At 31.3% G+C, this 22,142-nt stretch overlaps 1 protein-coding gene across 1 annotated transcript; it reads left to right on the forward strand.

Moving 5' to 3' along the window:
* The first annotated feature begins 6,789 nt into the window (after positions 1 to 6,789).
* Positions 6,790 to 8,636, forward strand: LOC100164630 (uncharacterized). The gene is given in 2 exon segments (NM_001162162.2): positions 6,790 to 7,291; positions 7,905 to 8,636. Coding segments are annotated over 2 exon segments (303 nt in total). The 5' UTR covers positions 6,790 to 7,210; the 3' UTR covers positions 8,127 to 8,636.
* The last annotated feature ends 13,506 nt before the right edge of the window (positions 8,637 to 22,142 follow it).

Here is a 22,142-nt window from a genome sequence, read left to right on the forward strand (position 1 = left end):
GTCCTCTTAATATTTTTCTTAAAAAAAAAAAATTGTAATTTATTGCTGGAAATTGTTGTACAAGTAGGTACTCGTTATGTTTTTAGCCAAATTTTTAATTGAATATATATATATATAATATTATAAATTTATCAATGCGACAAACACGGGCGAGAAATACCATAGATAACGCCAATTCGATAAAACAGGTATGGCGGAGGCCAGGGCATCGCTGGCTATAGGCTAAATTGTAAAAAGTTGCAACAATCACGGGAGGAATAAACATTTATTATTTGTAAAAGGGCCGGTCAAAGTTTTCCCCCCATCTAGTAAAAGTCGAAACGACGCTACTGAAGTACATACAGCTAAGATAAATACTCAATGTCATTGGGCATACAATCTGAAGTTATTTATTATTCTAGTACGTATTTGTTTTTATTTTTTATGAGAACATCTGTGTTATCGTAAATTGCTCCTTTTCTTTCGCTGTTTAATAATATATAAAACCAATATCATGAATGAAAGTTTTAAGCTGGCTGCATTTATATTATTGTTTTAATATTTTTTTATTAAATGTTCAAATTTACAATACATATATTATTGTTATTTTTTAATATTTTCCCACCGCTTCATACTACTTAGATTTATACAGGCTGATTCACTAAGCATACTCACTCCCTTTTTTCTTCAATAACGCAGATATATTTTAATATACTATTCTTGGAATATTTAAATATAGTTACTTAAAGACTATATTATTTTCAAATTATTGAGATTTTTTTGTACTACTTAAGGAGTGACCTGTGGAGTTACAAACTTCTTTTCTTCAAATGACAACCTCCCTTTTCAACTATGTAAATTATTCAGTGGATAATATTTCTGAAAAATTTGGTGTATCAAAATCAAAATTCGTACGAGCAGTTTTTGAGCTATTCAACTTTGTGTTCTAAAGATATAAGTCATAAGATCCATTGTAATAGGTTTAATTTGGCTATTTGGGAGTGATTTGACAATTTTAGTCATTAATATTAATCTATCAACATTAATAATTTGTAAAAATGGCTCAATAAGTATAATAAATACTAGTTTCAATATACTACGTCTATTATATATTTTTGTAAAACCATTTTTAAGTACTATTATCCTTAGAACAAAAATTTTAATAGCTAAGAAACTACGCATTTGAATTTTGAATTAAGTACATTTAAATTATCAAAAAAAATATTGACCAAATAATTAACAGTATAAAAGGGGGGTTCTCATTTGGAAAACAGAAGTCTGTATCGTCACGGGATATTCAACAAGTAGAACGAAAAATTCAAGAATTTGAAAAAATTGTCTTTGAATATATTTAAAAATTCCGAAAATCAGAATTTGAATAAATTCATTATTAAAGACAAAATGGGAATGAGCATGCTTGGCAAATCATCCTGTATATATTTAACACTTATATAGGTTTACACGTCTGATATATTTAGCAAAGGTTATTGGCATCAACTTGCGCATTAATCATTTATAATGTACCTAATCTAGAATTGATTTTTAACTTAAAAATTATCGGCGTAAAAGTTCTACAAATATTTAAATTTGCTTCGAACACAAATTTATCATATAGTAAATTATGTTCTAGAGTTCGATAAATATTTAAATGGAAATTTTTAATAAATTCGTATTAATTCAAAATGTTCTACATAACTAAATCACAATAACTGTATATAGTTATACTTGTGAGTTGTGAGTATGAACATGCGATGAGCATTTATTGTTTCACTTATCTAATCTTTTTAATTATAAGTTGTAGATTGAACAAAATCTACTTATTTTTAAAATTACTTAGGTATATATTCTATTATATATATCAACGTACTCACGATGATGTCTATGATGAAACATAATATAGCTCATAAAACACTTGAACAAACATTTCATAACGTGTTTTTTTAATCGCAAAAACGTTCATACACAAAACAGTACCGCGTTAATAAAAATAAAAATTAGTAAAAATATTTAAAAGCATTTGAAATATTTTTACAAGTAAAATACATACATTTTAACGTTAGCTATGATACCTTGTTAACTTTTCATTTATTTTAATATCTACAAGATGATTTATTTGTGTCACACTCGATATTCCAAAAAACAGCAAGGCTGGGCATTAACGAGTTAATTATAAAAGTAAATTTTACATTAACTTTTTAACTTAACTAGTTAATTTCGGATTTTCATTAACTTAACTGTTAACTTACTAAATTTCTTATTTAATAACGAGTTAATTTTTCATTTCAAGAAGTAAGTTAAGTTAATTTATTTTGTTTTTTATTTTATAATATTTCACTATTTCAGTCTATTTCGTTTTCGTGTCAAAAAATATTTACCGTGAATTGTTTAAAGTAAAAAATATATAACATTCGAATCTAACTAATATTGAAATACTGTATAAAGTATAAGCACTATTGTCTATAATTTAGTTTTTGGTTGGAAAAAATTAAGTACCGTAGTGTTATATAAACAAATTCACTTTTTTTTAACTTAATAAAAAGTTAACAAAAAGTGTGTATTAACTTTTCTCTTAACTGAGTTAACCTATAGGTAGTTAAATTAACTTTGAACTTTTTGTTATTGGTGCATATTAACTTAACTGAGTTAAAAAAAATCATTAACTTGCCCATCCTTGCCAAAAAGTAATCACCAATCATAATTGTATGTCATTGCAAAACAAAATTTAAAAAAAAATTTTTTTTGAATGACAAAATACATATATTTAATTTCATATTACAAAACAAAATATTTTTTGGAGTATTTTTAAACATAAAAATGTTGATCAAGTAGTTATATAATTATTCATTAGTTATAGTTGTCAAAATGTTAATAACTCTTAAACTAAACGGAATTTATGTTCGTCATATGTGTTGTGTTGTACATTTTTTTAAATGAAAATAATCATCTTTATCTCGCCTGATAGTAGTCACGCGACGAATTTTTCAATCGAAAAAAGTGAACTTAAATCTGTAATTAATTTTTTTCCTTAAATATTATATTTAATATTTTCTTTCGATTTAATATAGCTAACGTTATAATTGTTTATTTGACAAATAACTAGTTATTAACGTATATTTATGTGTTTTATTTTCGTCTGTATTGATATGTGATAAGTGATAACTGATAACTGAATTTGAGTTACACCCAAAAATAAAATCAATTTTTTCAAAAATTGGTTTTGCGAAAATTGTACCACTTTTATTTTGTTTTTCTTAACGCTTTTTAAAACTACTTGGAATTTTCAATTTTTGCCTCCCAATTGTACAAAATAGATTCACTTTTTTATCAAAAAATATGCTGATCTGAAAATCTGAGCATTTTTACTACCCAAAATGTTGCTGACAAACACATCATTGTAAAATCAATACATTCTTTCGCTCCTCTCGGAATCTAAAAATAAACACAAATCATTGTAAAACCAATACATTCATCACTCCGTTGAGAATCTAAAATTTTTTTTTTACAGTTTAAAAATGATATAACAAAAATGTGTTGTATACTGGTGAATTTTCTAAAGTAGAAGTTATCGGCTCTTTAATATTATTTGTACATGATGTGAAAACGGTGATCGACGGCTGACGACTGACGAGAATCGCAATCTAATATACACCTACACGTTCTACATTATACAATGTATTATATGTACCTACATCTAACAAGTAACAAAATTATGGTTTTTATTACAAAAACACATTTGATAAATGAAAGGTACTAGAACTTACATTAAATTCATTACATTAAAAAAAAAATGTTTTGAACCCTTGAAAAATACCCTAAAATGCACAAACAATACCCTAAAAAGTTGAATTAGACAAAACGTTCAAAATTAAAATACCATCAAAAATTAAAATAATCAGATTAACCTACTTTTCACTTATGATCTTACGTCTACAACACCAGAAAAAAATTTCATTGCATCCCATCCCAGCCCCACTTAAATTCAAAATAAACATATCAAAAATATTCCAAAAAATAATCTGCTTTAAAATCTGCCTATAGATATTTTCAATCAAAAAAAAAAACTTAAAAACTTAAAAAATTATAACAAAAAACATTTTTTTTTTAATAAAGTACTTTTTCAATATAGTGTCGTTTTGCAAAGATGACAAATTGTATGAAAATAATATTTAAAAAAAAAATTTTAACTTTCGAAATCTCATCATTCAGCATTTCGCAGTAACGGATGTTATATTTCATTCATTCCTAAAATATCATTGAATACGAAAAACGATTTTGACTTTTGAGCAAAGAAGGTGACGTATATTATATGTCTATTTCTAGTTAAAAAATAATTGTTAGACTTTTCCATTCATGTATTAATAAAGGTATTTATACTGTCATAACTGTATAAGTATGCATGTTTTTAATTAGGCAAGTAGACCTAACTTCTGCCCAAATCACTGTACATAACTTAATAAGTCAATACCGCAAAACATATAGTTTGATTGGGTTCGTTGTACAAAAATCATAAAATTAGATAGACAAAATGTATTCAAAAAACAATTTTGTATATAAAATATACCTATATAACTATATAAGTAACAGTGGACATGATTAAAGCTGCTACCTACGATTAATCTATTTCCTTGAATTACAACAAGATAACTTAAAGCAGTCGAGTAAAAAATCATTATTTTTCGTTCAAATATTCTATTTTGTCAAAATGTTTACTTCAAACGTTTGTAAAAATAAAATTAAGACTGTACAATAAAATATGTAATAGGTTTAGCTTTACCATAAATATTTTCAATCATATAAAAAAAAAACATTGTAAGACATAATAATATACGCTCCTCTGCCGCCGAGAATTAAAAATCAACAGCTTAAGTTTAGTTTTTGATTCAAAGTATTTTTACACGACGTCTAAAAAACGATAATTTATAATAATATATAATTCGATTTGGCGCAGTAAACCGCATAACATAGACTGTAAGCACAATATACACGCCGAGATAATATCATTGTAAATTCCGTATATAATAATGTGTGTATCAGAAACTCTATATATACACAATATAATAGGGGTCCTACAAAGTCCCCTGGGATAAATGGTGGACACTCTACAAAATACTATATACGACTTCCGACGGGGTTAAAAACATTTTTCCGGCACATATATAATCATTATGATATACATAATATTATTGTATTCAGCAATATTTACAGCATATATTTTTTATATATTATAATATAAGCTAATGAAATAATCGTCTAAATACTGCAGCACGCATTATAATATCTACATCTGCCTGCAAACCCGGTGTAATGTTATATTATTATTATTATTATTATGTTTAACTTCGGTATCACCTCAACGTTGCAGAATAAAACGATGTACATAGATTGTTATAAATTCGAAAGCGATATGATACACCTACAACACGTACCTATAGGTAATAAATCTTCGCGGTGGAGATCGGTTTGATGCGTACAATTTTCGATACTTTTCACACGGCCTTATATCGATAATTTTGCTTTACAGATCGAGAATCTATACACCTACACTTAACAGATAATAATATTAATTCTAGCCTGCGGTTTGTAAAAAATGTTAGCAAAACTTTCAAGTTAGCAGTTCTTACCCAAAAAGAAAAATAGTTCCAAAAACAAACGTCCGTCAAAATCTATAAAATAAATGGGAACATACTATTAGGTATACGTATTATACTATGTATGGCGTATGCGTATTCGCAATATTACAGACTTGGCAAGCATAAAAACATTTACTAAGCCTTAAGCTCTGCAAAAGGTAAACTACATGTTTGAAATCATTTTCAGACTTTCAGTTATCACTTGTTATGTTTCACTAATGTAATGAAGCATAATATTATAAGTTTTCACGAGTTAAGAAGACGTTACAACCGCATACGTTGGATTCGTCTTACAAACGCATATAACAATATGGCAAATTGTATATGTTCTGAATAATCCATTTGACTCTGTTATGTATAATATTGAAGCGAATTATTGACCTAATATCAAATTTAGAAGTAATAAATCTAATGAATATCGTAGGTTTTTTTTAAATATTTCATTTTAAAGGGAGTTATGAGTACCTATTTTAAAATGTATGTACCTACAAACAATTTTTTATCTTTAAAATTCTCATAACTCGCTTTAAAATTAAAATATAAAAAAAACCACGAGATCCAGTAGATAATATTCTTACCTTTAAATTTAATAATAGGTTAATTAATTTTTACTTGAAAAACATGACAGAGTTAAATAGATTATTCAGAACGTAAAATTTTTGGTATGTTATGCGTTTGTAAGAAATAGATAACGCACGTGGGGTGTAGCAACCTCTTTATAAAAAATTATCAACTATAAATCACACTAACCAAATTAAAACGCATTTACTAAACAAAAAAATTCCGGAAAAGAAATATCAATACTTTTTTTTATTAAAAAATGTAAATCATATTTTTCGTTATTTACTATTTTAGTGTCTTATAATATTATGTTTTCCTCGTTGTCTGCAGGTTATTAGATAATTTCCGATGTCTATTTAATTAACAGTTGATATAGAATTATAGATGTAGAATACTAGAATATAATATTTTACGACGGTAAAACACACAGGTATTGATTATTGGTATCAATGTATTACGTTGTCAACAATTCGAAGTAAGCCACGTTTTAATCATTGTTGTTCGGTTAAATTTTATAATCGAACATGACGATAATATAATTCTAATAATTCTATCGCAGGCACGTCGCATTAATTCCGCGGGTAATCGGTGTGCAAATAAACTAAATGCTTTTGGATCTATAAATTGTGTTTCATTTATTGAACCTATTATATAACGCGTGTAGGCACTAAAACAATATAAATATATATATAAATATTATATTAATATTGTGAATATTGTTTTGTGGTCTCGAGCGCATGATGCGCATAATAATAGGTACCTACCTGTTATTATATCGTGTACAGCTAACAGGACCGTACTATAATATTATAATAATAATATGAAACGCAACGCACTCGAACTCGCGTTATCTCCGAGTCACACACGAGTGCTGTGTCCTCGTGGTGGAGTGTCGTTCGGCTGTAATAGATAAGATACGCGTCGGCGGCGCCCGTCTCTTAGGAAGTCGGTAAAAGAACGTTTAGCGTTTAGTCTTCGATCAGAGTTCAGTCGAATTTCAAATTAACCACACACGCACAGCTGCAGTTAAACGCATCAACATGTACAAAATCGTGTTCGTCGTAGCCGTGTTCGCCTTCACGCTCCAGGGTGCCTTCAGCGGCCCCGTCGCCGAAAACGCGGTAAATAATATTGTTTCGTTTCGCATTGATAATTAATATTATCATTGATTGTAAATACTAGTATTTATAATCAATTGTATTATGTAGCAATAACTCGGGATTGACCGGGGGGCCTCCGACGATACACCCACGCGGGCGTCATGCGTTTGTACGAATTACCTATTTTTACCCGCATAATATAGTAAATGTAATTATAAGTACCTAATGTGTTTGAACGAGAATGGTACATTATAAGAAGGAAAAGGTTATATTGATTAACGCGTGTTTCGGCAAATTCAAATAGAATATTATGCTAAATTTCCCAAACACATGGCAATTTCTAAAAAATCGCCCAAACGCAAACCACTCACCCACACGCATATCGTGGGCGCACGGTCCCTCCGTTCGTACCCTCGTGTACCTCCCATGTCGCAATGTATATGTCGTATATATTAAAAATAATAATTCGTCTTTCGTCCGATCAAACGCGATTCGACGATGTGATATCATTATATCGTATTTTATATGCGTATACCATGCGGACGTTTGTTGACGGAGACGATTTATTTATATTATATCTTTATATATATATTTATTTAAATCCACTTGACTTGATATTTTTTCTTATGCACAGGCCCCCGTACCGGTAGGCACCGGACCTGCCAGCAATTCCAATAACATTGGAGCTCCGGTCGACAAGCCTGCTAATGACGTTGTAACCGACACTACGACGACCGCACCGGAAGCTACCACTACCACTGTTGCCCCGAAGAATGGCGCTTCCAGCACGGAAATGTGCTTACTGCTCGTCCAAGTCTCATCGTTAGCGCTGGTCGCCAAGCACATGCTGTTGTAAATTTTTGTGGTCATGTAGTTTGACGAAAAACGGTGTAACTATATGCAATCATAAAATATACTGCACATTACGTAACGATATAATATAATAATATTATTGTTTTATTATTCGTACGTTTTATTTTCATACATATATTGTTCAATATAATATTATAATGTTTATTAATTTTTATAGTTAAACCAATAATCTATAAGATAATAATATAATTATAATTACTTACAGTAGGTACGACTTTTATTACTTCACTATTAGCGTATAAACCAATTTTTTTTTATGTATAATATGCTAAATATCTAAATGATTAATTTGATATTTCATTTGCATTAGTTAATAATATACATTATTATACCTTGATATTTCTTCAACAAATAAATATATTTTCATACCAGCTATATATTATTATTTGTAATTATTATTTTGTATCAACGGAGCAATACATTATATTTTATAGGTGGTATTAGGTTAGGTATTACTATTGATATTACTAAAATTATATTATACTTACGCACCTATTTTATTTGTTCTAACTTCCTATTTAGGTTAGGTAATATATATACCTATTATACATAAAATACGCATAGTGCTGATATTTTTCTTCAATAATATCCTTTCGAAATTAGTTAGCTCTTACACAATTTATAATAAGTACTCTACTAATAAGCGTATACCAGCTATAATAGATATTAGATAATATTATATTGTCATGTACTTATGTCCATCAGTAATATATTACACTTGCGACTTGCAGATTATAGATTATAGATAAAAACGTACTTGAGTTCATACTTCTTTCTTACTATATAACGACAAATATTTTTATTGTTTGACATAATTAAATAATCTCGTGGTGCATAAATTACCTACAATTTTTATACAAAATGATTGTCCCCGTTAAGATAAACAATACATACTTTTGGGCTGCTGGGGACCTGAGTGCATAACAGTTAAGTCGTAAAACACATATATATGGATACCGCATATATATATTTATATCACATACCGCGACAACAGTGAAAAATACGTATATACGCGTACAAGGTGATTATTTTATCAGTTAGATGACACTCATTATCTTGACAAATATACGAATAACAAATTAAATAGATAAACAATGCAAACGTTGTATATTTACTTATAGGTACTTAATGATAAAATTGGTGGAAATCGCCTTGTACCTAATACTATTGCGCGAATCAAAATAAAATTTTCTTTTTAGTCGTGTTCTTCGCAGCTGCTCTGAAACCGAAACATCAATCGTCTTCATAATGCAGTCAAGTGTTATATGTATGCACTCGAATAAACGAAATATATTTTTGTGATCGTGATGATAATAATACGCAGAATACTTGAGTAGTTATATTATTAAGAATTTCATTAATGGCGTTTACGATCGGCGGTCGTTTTAAATCCTGATTTAAAGGGGTGCTTAAAAAACCAAATGCTGCGGTGTATATAGGGAACAATCATATTATAATCACGTAGTCCGTAGATTACAAAAAAAAGTATAGGTCATACAGGTATAGAATATTATTATTATATTACGATAATTCGTAATCGTTCTCCTCGGAAACTTGTCAGCAGTGAAACCATATTATAGTAATATAGACAGAAGAGACCTGTCTTAGAAAAGTGAGGCACACAATGTATAGTATTGGCAGGTTGGCCAGTTAGTGAGAACAAAATATTGTGTAATCATTTCAATTTATTAATGATCAAAAACAGTTTCTACTTATGAACTCAATATTCCCGCTATTTGATCAATGATTACATGTTACAATGTACACAGACACACGGTTGTACATTAGTTTCAAAATGATTAAGTAGTAACACTGTATTTACAGACCTTTCTGAGCACGATTTAAGACCTACAGACAATTTTTAGATTCTGAGCGGAGCGAGGAAGCTATTGGTTTTACAATGGTGCTTATTTTTTCATTTTTTTTTTTTATATCCTGTATACGAAATTTCTACCAGAAGGAGTGCTTCGATTTCAACATATAGTACCTTATCTTTTATCAAATTGGATCAATATGGTACTTTAAAGAGGTCATTTTTCGATTTTCTCAATAGTTATTAAATTCTACGGGAAAAACAACCGAAAAATGACGAAAAAACGCTAAAAATGGGATTTTAATTTCCAACGCTATGTTTATCACCATAGAAACGAATAAAATATTATAATATTATAAATCAACTTACATGACAAAAAAATAATAACAATATAAAATATCCAGACTGACAAATCGTCTCCGCTCAGAATCGTTTTTCTTATACAATGATATTATATTACCTATTATATCATTGAATTCAAGTCTAATACAATCCATTATACAATGACTCACTTGTAATCTACTGTACAGCAGAGCGACATCCACTTACCTGCTGTAGATATCCAACAAGTAACAACTGAATGACAACTTTATTAATCATGAAAATATAACTGGATTCCAAATGTCAATCATTAGTTCAACATTTAATGAAGAAAAATTAAAATAAATCGTTGAATTTTATTCTACTGATGTTGACAATTTTGATCGAGAAAAATCAGAAGTGGTTTTATGGAATCGCTATTTGGACTGCAATAATATAACACAAAAAAGGACTATTGAAATAACTAATCTATGTAATACTGATTTATTTCCAAATATTTTAAATTATTACAAATATTAATAGCACTATTAATCAGTTGAAGCTGAAAGAACATTTTCCACTCTGAAATGGGTAAAAATTATTTAAGAAACTCAACACCAGAATCAATACTCAATGCTCAGTAGCTTCTCTAAATATTAATTTTGACATTAGTATAATATTATCTGAATAAATTACAAATACGTTATCTAATTCGAAACGTCATTTAGATTTTATTTTATGAATTATTTTACTTTTTTTTGTAATTATAGGTACATACAAAAATATTAATATAAATACATATATTGTATTTTCTGCTGCATTAATTCACAAATATTATTATTAAACATTTATTTATATATTCATAAAAAATGTTTTGTACATGTACTTATATGGATTATAGGTACCAGATTTTTTTTCTCTAGTTAAAATGCCCATGTATTCTAAAAATGTATAGACCCCATTCCCAACTTGAACAAATCCCCAGGCCTGCAGAAGACTTGAGATGGAAGTAAGTATGCACTGAAAATCCGCGGTCGATTGCAGTTGATGTTGTGCTATCGGGTAACTCGTGTCTGTGCCAAAGTTGAGCCACGTGGATGTTCATAAGTTAGCGTTAAATATTAAACTGGTGTTAATTTTTTATCCTATATAAAAGCGTCTTTCTTTTTACCTCAAAAAGTTAAGTACGCGTATTATGTCCAGCGTTTTTTATCCAGTCGTGTTCGTGAATTCCATTGTTTCTCCAGCATGCCAAGCATAAAAATATAATTTTATCAATCTCCCAACAATTGGATACCTATATATATATATATATTTATAATGATATTATATAATGTACGTTCGGTACTTAAATATATTGAGATATCACGTGATTATTGTATATTAATATAAAGTGGTCGTATATATTATTATGGCATCACGATGTATGATGCGATATTATATAATATTTGGTTTATAGATATGGATCAAAAGCGTTTGTGAAAATATAGGATCAGGCAAAACTCTGTAAGTAAGCAATGACGACGACGTATGAGAGCATAATATTATAATATTTTATTATAGAGTCGACGAGAGGAAGCTGAGATCGAGCGAGGGGAATTATAGCGGAACCGACGGACCATATATACCGCGGATGACGGTAAAAAAAACGCGCTTCGCGCCGACGATTATATTACGCCACGGCGACGAGGCCAATGGAAAACTTTGGCGGCCCGCCACCACCGCCACCACCACTTCCACCTCCACCTTCACCATCACCTCCACCGCCACCGCCGTTCGTGCGTCTTCGGCCATTTTACACGTGTGCGCCGAGAGCAAAACACCGCGACAATGAGAGACGGCACGCAGATAAAACCGCCACCACCACCGCCGGTGGTAGGAGCTTTGCGGTTTCCATGGCAATTCGCAGGGATTTACAAGTCGACCGATGCTATTCGTCGTCCCGCAGCTCTCTTGCCACCCGCGCTCGTCCTGCACCTTCGCCGCGGTGCAACACCACCCCCAACCACCACCACCATCCCGACAACCCGGCGATAGCGTTCACCCACCCCCCGCGTGCTTATAAAGTGATTGTGCGACAAAGATTTACAAGCGTCGTAATATATATATATATATTATATTTGTGTGTGTAAATGTATCTACTCGCATATACAGCGTGCCGCAGAGCCGTGGGTGGTGCCTATATATACAGGGTGATACACCGTACGCGTATATTATCATTTAACCCGCGCCTATTGCGGTTTTCTCTGCAGTTCACATCTTCGTGACACTTTCCTATATAATACGGTTGGATGTAATGAGTGTTCGTCGTACAGCTAAGCTTTTTTTATATATGTATCGACACAACGCGGTTTTGCATTCAATCTCCGGTTTTTATTAATTTAATCTTTAAGCTCAAGCAGCGACAACCTTTAATTTAAATCGTTCACGCGTACCTACTCCGAAACGCCAAGAGAATAATATATTATTTTTATTTTATAAAACATTCGTGCGTATTGTATACATATAAACTATATATAGGCACGTCGTGGGACAAATCGAATACGAATTGCCTTTTGTTAGCCCATAATTGGCATTTAAAGTTTATGGACGGGCGGAGTACCTATATATAATATCATATTATATATAGTGGCAGTATTACACCCCTAATTATTGGCACCCTATTTCATACATTTTAATTTATTTTAACGTTGTTTATACAATATAAATAATACGATAGACCCTTTACATATTATTATTATGTTATTTATAGTAATTATCTACTATATAGCTACCTACCCTACTATAACTTAATGTATAAATTATTGTAATTAAATCCGTCGTGTATTGACTCGTAAAAAAATTTATTACTATAATTATATGACTATATAATATTAAGATTTGAGATACACGTGCGAGCTGTATGGCTGTGCTAATATAAACAATATTATACCGACCATCGGCAATAAGGAAGAACAGAACTAAACAACGACACTTGCCCTAACCCTACACCGGTTAATCGACTCCGACAAGGCTGTGCGGGGCATTAGGTACCTATACCTATATAACCGCCTGCAGTATCCACGAAATACCACAAAACAACAACGAATTCTTATTTAAAGTGCATAAAAAATTAATTTTTCAGTTTTATCTATTACAAGTGTGTTTACGATATTCTCGTTATTTTCATCAAAAACATCAATTACTATTCTTTGAGTTTTTTGTGATCCTTGGTTTATAGAATCGACTGTTTATTGGAATCAAAAAGAACGACCTGATCAAAAATCGTGTATTTCTAATGTTAAATTTGCTTTTTTTATTAGAATCACTGTGTATCGGATAATTTAATCACATTTATGAAAGCTTTTATTGGGGCCTGACGAAAAATAAATTGCAGTGGAACCAGAAAACATAGTCATAAATTTTGAAAATTGAATTTTAATTGATCCATATTTACCTACTTTTGAAACATTATCTGATAAAAAAAATTTTGAATCTAAAAAACTATTGAAGATGAAGTTGACTGAAATAACTCAAAGAGAATTATTTTGGTTAAATTAAAAGATAAATCTTCTTTACACGAAAATAATAATAAATACTTTTCAGTTGTTTCAAAAATTGCAGGTAATATATATTTTATTTTTATCAAAAAATAAAAATAAAAATTACGGCTTACCTATAGTTTCAGACTAATATGAAAAATAATACTTTTGTTCAATTCAAAATTGATAGATATAGTTCCTTATTTTCTTTATTTTGAATGTATTTTTTTACTATTTGTATTTTATTCTGTAATTTTAATTTAATTTTAAGTACCTTCTATTACATACATATTAATAAATTATCATTACAATGGAACATTTTTTTATGGAATTGACTCGTTAATAGAATCAAAATGACCTTCTTGACCAATGTGATCATATAAAGTATCAAAGTGTCAATTAAATATATATAAAAAATTATTTCATTTGTCAGGTATTCTTGTTACAACCGTCAACCTGTATATTAATAATTAAACTCCTTTAAGTGATTTAGAAAAACCATTTAATTTGCGGACTAATAACTGCAGTTATGCAGTAGGTTTATTATTTATATGGTAACGATATTTTTTTATTTATGCGGTCACAAACCTATCGAAATCGAAATTATTTTCAGTTTCCGTATCGTATGCGTGGTATAAAGTATTGAAAATAATATAATGCAGATACGAGAATAATGCGCGCGCACGTGTGATGCACATAATATAAAATATATTATATTCATTGGCGTACCTCCTACACAGTAAATCGACTGCAATAATCTATACACGTCGAGCTGACATAATTTAATGGTCAGCTATAAAACATACCGACCCTGCTAAAACGGCCAGACCTTTATAGACTAATTTCTCACTGGGGACGTTTTTCTTTTCGCACCCTCGGAATTCTTCCGGGCTGTGTTTTTCTGGCAAATGTTTAAAAACGCGTTTACTTGTACGCACTACTTCTGCGCCCTTATATAACATACAATACCCTAAAGCTACACGCGTCCGACCACATCAGCACCCTTTTCTATACGAGTAAAAAAGAGCAAACGATGGTAAACCGACAAATCAGCGCGGTGGCGGCGGCGGTAAATACCTATTTATTGCATATAATAATGTAACACCTAAATATATTAATATCTTTCCACACTATAAATATTGTTCGATCAGTCGCTTGAATGTTAATTTATCGTTATATTATTTTCGGTAAATATATTATTATTATTTAACACATTATTGTTTTCTAATGACTATAAAGCTCATATATTAGTATATTACGTTACATTGCGTTACATATTATATATAATAATAATGTACTTATTTACAATCATTTTGAAAGGCGTTACGCGTATTATATAGTGCGTACCTACGTGTATACGTATAAATATTAACTATTGCTCATAACCATATAGTATAATATAATATACGGCTATGACACTATGTAGATTGTAGATACATTGATTTCTGTATACCTATGATATTATAATATAGATACGTCTTGTTTATTTTTGTTTTCATTACTAGTTGGGAAATTAGATAAATGATAAATTCAGAAGTTGGCTGTACCGGGTTGAGTGCACCTATAAACACGCATATTATTATTGGGAGTTTGGGACTGTGTAATTATGTAATATTAATGATTTCGGCTCAAGGTATAATAATGTAAATTAGTTAAATACGTTTGGTTTATAGAAAAATAAAATTCGTATTATTATACGTAGGTATTGCCGTATTGGTAGTATAAATTAAAGTCAATGCCATAATATAGTGTAGGCATTGGGCACCGGGTATTTATTTATTGCTTTATACACACAGAATAAAATAAATTAGATAATTACTGAGTAGTAAAATAGGCATAGTGACATAGATTGAATAAAAAAAATTATGATTGTAAAAAATTATCAAAATATTTAAAAATATGACTTAAATATGCTGCAGGGTGTTCCATAAAATCGCCATTAAGTTTTAAATTAAACTTTAAAGTGTTATTGAATCTACATTACTGCCGATTAGTTGAATTTTTTTAATCCACTGAATTAATAACAGGACAACATATGTAACACTTTATAGTTTATACACAATATAATATGTATAAGTGCATTCAATATATTATTTAAATCAATAATGCTAAACGGATAAAGAAATAAAAAATATGGTAAATGTTTTTCAACGATTATCGTGAATCTATAATATAGTATGTATCAATAGGCTGGGCATTAATGAGTTAAAAAGTTAAAGTTAAGTTAAGAAGTTAATTTAATTTAAACTTTTTAACTTACCTAGTTACTTTTGACTTTTAATTAACTATTAACTGTTAACTTATTAAATCTCTTTTTTAATTAACGTGACATTAACGAATTCATTTTTCATTATTTTAATCTATTTCGTTTTCATGTCAAAAAATATTTACCGTGAATTATTTTAAGTTAATATAATGTGTATCATTGGAACCTAAGTAAACGGAAATACAGTATAAAGTATAAAGTATAAACACTATAGTCAATAATTTAGTTTTGGGCAAAAAAAAATAAGTACGCTAGCGTTGTGTAAACAAATAAACTTTTTTTTTAACTTAATAAAAAGCTTACAAAAAGTGAGTATTAACTTTGAACTTAACTGAGTTGACCTATAGTTAAATTAACTTTTAGTTATTGGTGCATATTAACTTAACTTGATTTAAAAAAAATCATTAACTCACGCAGTCTCATTGGTACGTATAGGCAATTCTAAGAGTCTTCGCTCTCATTTCTCAACATACCTACCCAACAAACATAACACAGCGAAATCTTCATAAAACATGCATCTGCAAATAGTGGACTTTTTTGGAAACGAACTACAAACTATCTATAAAATGAACCCTCTGAATATAGCGGCATGGGCGGCAGTAGAAGTACTTAACTGGAGGGGAGAGGAGCAAAATAAAAAGTCATGAATATACCTATAGGTACGACCTATATTTTTTTTTGACAAACGACGACAAAATATTAACTTAAACAACAGGGGGGGGGGGATAGATAGCAGCACCCACCCACTGGTGCTCTTGAATAATGGACAGCATTTCAGCGAATTTTTTTTATAGTGAATGAAATGTGAACGTTTATAGTTTCACATAACGGATGCGATTATTTGAATGGAAGGTACTTAATTTTTTTTTTTTTGATAAATCAGTTTAGTCAATAATACGTACACAATAAAGCCAGTCATGATCATAGACGTAAAACATGAAATCGAGTCATATTTTGGTCAGCAAAAATCGTAAAACGTCTTGCATACTTGGTGAGAAAATAAACGGTGCCTTATAAGACTTTAATGGGCACGCAAATACGCAATAACTCCATGCTATGGGCAATCAATAATATTATATTGTTTCTGTTCACGCCGCCGTCTCGCTGGAACGAGAAATAATTAACACCAGCCCAGGTCTGTTAGCGACATACACGGTCAACGCGACTTCGTATATTATTTTTAAGTGCGCAAATCGTTGTAAATTAATATAATTTGTATTATTTCATTCTTATACGAGCGCAAATCGCCGTTTCATTGTATGTGCGTTACAAAAAATGCGTTTTATACTTTCACCTGGTAATATTATTATATTTTTTAGTGTGCGCGCGAATCGCCACCTAAAAAATCACCTTTATATAATAATTGATATAGCTATCAGCCGTGTGTGCTAATCTCCGTACGGACGATATTATATTCAATAGGCACGAATTTTCCACCCATAAATTATTTTATACCAAGGGCACTGATCACCGCAACTTTCTTGTTCGATATTTCGTAACTGCAAATCATGCATTTTTATTATATTATTTTTAGTGTGGCCACCGTTGTAGGTAGGTCTTTTTTACGCGATGAATCACTACGACATCATTGTTATTATCGTAGAATAGATCCTGGCAGAGGCTGGCTAGCAGAACACCGACAAACTGTGAGTTATTATTATTGTTATTAGGTATTATATCTTTAAATTATACTTTGTACCAAATAAGAGTGCACCGGGCGGCCACGGGCAAAACCGGTTTTCTTACGTAAATTTGGTGCGCTCTTATTTGGTACAGGGTATAGTAGTGCTGATAAACAGGCCAATTTGTGTATCAATGTATACTCCAGCCCACGAGAGTCCATACGTAAACCGCGCATTCATATAGTAATACGTGACGTCTGTTTTCTCCCACCATGATGCCATTCCCTCTATTCGGCTACGTGCCCATGCGCAGTGACGGACGCATTCTGACATATGGACTTTCGTGGGCCGGAGTATAATAAAATGTATTATTTATCGTTCCAGAAGGCCCGCATATTATTATTATCTTTATATATTTTTTTAAAATATATTCTATTATATAGGTATTATTTTAGTGCGTTACACTATAACGATGGAACTATGAAAGTTATAGAATATTATACTTTTTGTTCGTACATCGTATAAACCGGATACATTAAAATATTAAATATTTTATTCGTATAACTATTATACAAATTCTATAATAATAATAATAATTATAATATTATTTATTTCAATACGATATAAGTTTTATTTTAATTTTTAACTATTTCAAGTTTCTAACCATTATTTTAAGTACTATGTTCCGATTTATTCGCCTAAGTTTATTGCTCAACGTACGTTCTATAGACGCATAAACAATTATAATAGTATAACAGTAAAATCTGCTTTGTTTCTTTGTATAATTTCGGAGTTGATATTTTACTGCCATATACAAATTCGTTGATATCAGACGAGATTGATTGATTATAGTATTCGGCTCAATATTGCACATAGTAATCAGCTAGAAAAAAATGTGATTTGAAGAGACTTACGATTTTCACCATCCTTAAACAAACCATTAACCTCTTTATTTTTCAGGTTCCGTAATAAATAATATTTTTTTAGATCACTTACCTATTTTGATGAAAATTTTTTATTGGAGCATCAATACATCTCCGAGCTCCATTATTTATAGGTAATAGGTATATAGGTACCTACATAATATGTAATCTTGTATATAATAATAATATAATGTTTAGGCTGGGGCGGTCCAGTCGTATTATTACGTCCGATCACGTATAAGCGCGCCATCTGCCGGTCAGACTTAACGATTCCTTCGGGACTTACGAGCAACTGGACGGCGTAGAGGGGGCTGTTGGTGGCGGGGAAAATCATGTCTCCGGGCTGATTTATTCGCTTTACCCTCGTCGTCCATGGACTGGGCGGTGGTGGCATTTTGATTATCCCTATATACAACACGCGCCCACCCCTCCAGCCACCGTCTATTGTCGCGTTATCGTGTAATTGGCTTCGGTTCCCTTCGCACCATGCGCCTCCCCTCCTCCACGTTATACCACGCGGACCGGCCCCACACACACCTTCAGCCACCACCCCCTCATCATTCCTCTTGTTTATCTTCGTAATTAGGTAACATATATAAACCAAACACCGAAACTCCCCGTCCATCCACACTCACATATATATGTACACTTCACCCCCTACTTGCCCATTCCTAATCATCCTCCCGTCCTTTCACCTCTCTACGCAGTTACACCCCTCACTAACCTATTCCACCGTTGTCATTGAATCTCCACTCGATCGTGTACTATATATACATATTATATAGGTACCATCTATTATTATAATATTTGGCTGCAGACCCGTTTGCACTTTTATTATACGCTCGCATAATAACGTACCAATATATAATATTAAAATTCATGATCGAACTCGGAACACCGTTGCGCTCAAAACATCGCAACACTCTAATACAACATAAAAAAAATTCTGAGTACAAATATAGATGCACTCACAGGTCTTGTTTATCACGATGTAAACAGCTCACTTAACATTATTAGTACGATGTAATATAATATAGGTAAGTACAACGTCGTGTTCTTACAGCCCGCGGTTCGATCGCTATATTATAACAATATAATAATTGTATTAAAAAAAAATTTATTCGCTTGTGATGGTATATCGCAGCATAAACACCTATTAAAATTGCATTTTTCTCGAACGGGAAATATACTGGGATTTATCAACACTGCAGAAACCGGAGGTTTTGATAAAAAAAAAGAGTATATATATTATATATATACTTAATCACATTTTGTATTAATTTCAGATACGTTTGTGGGAATGATTACAGTCTTGTCTTCAAAAATTCTGTTATAAATCACCCTGGAGCGCGACTACAGTGGGGAGAACGGTGAATCTAGGGGATATAACTTCACATTTATTATAACCGAAAAAGTTATACAGTAATTATTATACTTCAGATTAGGTTAATATATTATTTATTCGTATTTCTTATAGGTATTTAGATAACTATCTAATTTTCAACAGATAAATCAAAAAGTCACTTTTTTTCTCGGAACATATTTCTTGCTACGATATTATTTACACAGTCAAACTTTAGTATAATTATGTTTTCTTACATACTGCAATTGTTTTAAAATCAAAAGTTTTTGATAATTCACTCAACGATATACATACTGTACCCATCCTTAAATACACACAGAACTGCATAGAAATATCAGTTGATGTTTGACTTTTACAACAGCAAATATATATGAAGCCTCCGAGCTAGAATCATCCTTTAACGCCGCATCAAGTATACTTATAATTACAATATTGTTGTACGAAAGATCGAATCCATTGTGCAATTTGCAATCATAAATAATAATATGACAGATAGGTACTGTACTGCATTCAACAATTATTATTAAACAAATCGTATGACGTTATAGGTAGGCGTAAATAGGAGGAAGACCTTTAGGGGCTACCCCCCCCCCCAAAAAAAAAAACCTTTCCCATATTTTTTTTAAGCTTATTCAATATTATTGTATTATGGCTCTAACACCCCACCACCCTAAAATCTCAAATGCTATTGTCGCTTAGGTATGTAAATAACGGTATAATGTTTCCGCAAGTCGCAATGCGGTCGCTATAAGAAGGTACCTATATAAGTATTAAGTGTATATATTATACATATACATAAACGTATGTACTTGCGTAGATGTATACTGTACAAGGAGTATTACGCGACCGGGAAAACTATAATATGTCGTCGTCTCGCAGATCCCGCAAACGTGGCAGATCGGCAAATCTCTCGCTGCTGCAGCTTTCCGTCAAGACAGGGAACGAAGATAAAAATCATCTGCCGGATTATATAGGTACCTAAGTGTGGCTGATGCGTGCGTGATGGATGTCACCGTAAACGCGACCAGGTTACTCGATGAAGCCTCGACGGGGTGGCGAACGCTGTGCTGCGGTGGTGTACAAGGGGTGCAGCTGCTCCGGTTGGACCCCATGGCAGGAGGGATGATGACACGCGCGTGCGCCTCTCCTTGGAGATATTATATATATAGCTGGTCCCCGGTAAATCTCACACATCTATCCGCCACTTCCTTCACCACCACGATTGCCCCCACACGAACAACCCTTAAACGTCGCGCAACACATCACACATATTGTATATTATTATACACAGTTTTCAGGTAACATCAGTGCATGCTAGTGTTTATATACAGAGCATGGTATAAACCATACGTATATTATATTATAGTATAAGCAAAATATATTAAATATTTACACGTCGATGTACACGAGCAATACGGTACTACTATTGTATGGGTACTTTCTTGCGTACATCGCATACTTACACACGTACACGCGTGTATATTTGTTGGCAGTTACGTCTTTTTCCGTGGTGGGTAAATTACGATACAATAAAAGTACAATAAAATACGATTGACAACATTAATAATAATAATAATAATAATAATAATAATAATAATAATAATTAATATACGCAATGCGTGTTAATATAATATTATGGAGCTCAATCACACTTTAAGTAGTATAGCTAATATACTAATATATACAGGATCATCCTGAATTTGTTCTTATCTCCTTAGGGCTACAATGAAATAATTAGGATTACATTATTATACTATTTACACGGGGCCGGAGTGGCGCAGTGGTCACACAGTTGACTTACGACTCACACAGTCATCGGTTCGATTCATAGCAAAGTGCAAAAAATGTGTGTGATTCTACGCAGTCACCATTTTCCCGTGCTGTCGACCGATTGCGTCATCCGGTTTCCAACTAGGTCCCACTCCACTGGGAGTGAAGACCGCACATGTCTCCTCTTGGAGAAGGGGGGTAGTATCATGCATATAGTGATATATACATAGATAAATAGATCACATGATCTCCCTACTACCCACTTGTGATAAGCATTGTCAAAAACCTTGAGGTCGTTACAATGAACAAATATAGAAAAAAAAAAAAAAAAATACTATTTACACATAGGTATTTTATATTCAATATTGTAATTCTATTCAGAACAATAATTTTCTATCGATTTGTACCTAGATAAAATAAA

This window comes from Acyrthosiphon pisum, chromosome A1, assembly GCF_005508785.2.
Source record: "Acyrthosiphon pisum isolate AL4f chromosome A1, pea_aphid_22Mar2018_4r6ur, whole genome shotgun sequence".
Lineage (NCBI taxonomy): Eukaryota > Metazoa > Arthropoda > Insecta > Hemiptera > Aphididae > Acyrthosiphon > Acyrthosiphon pisum.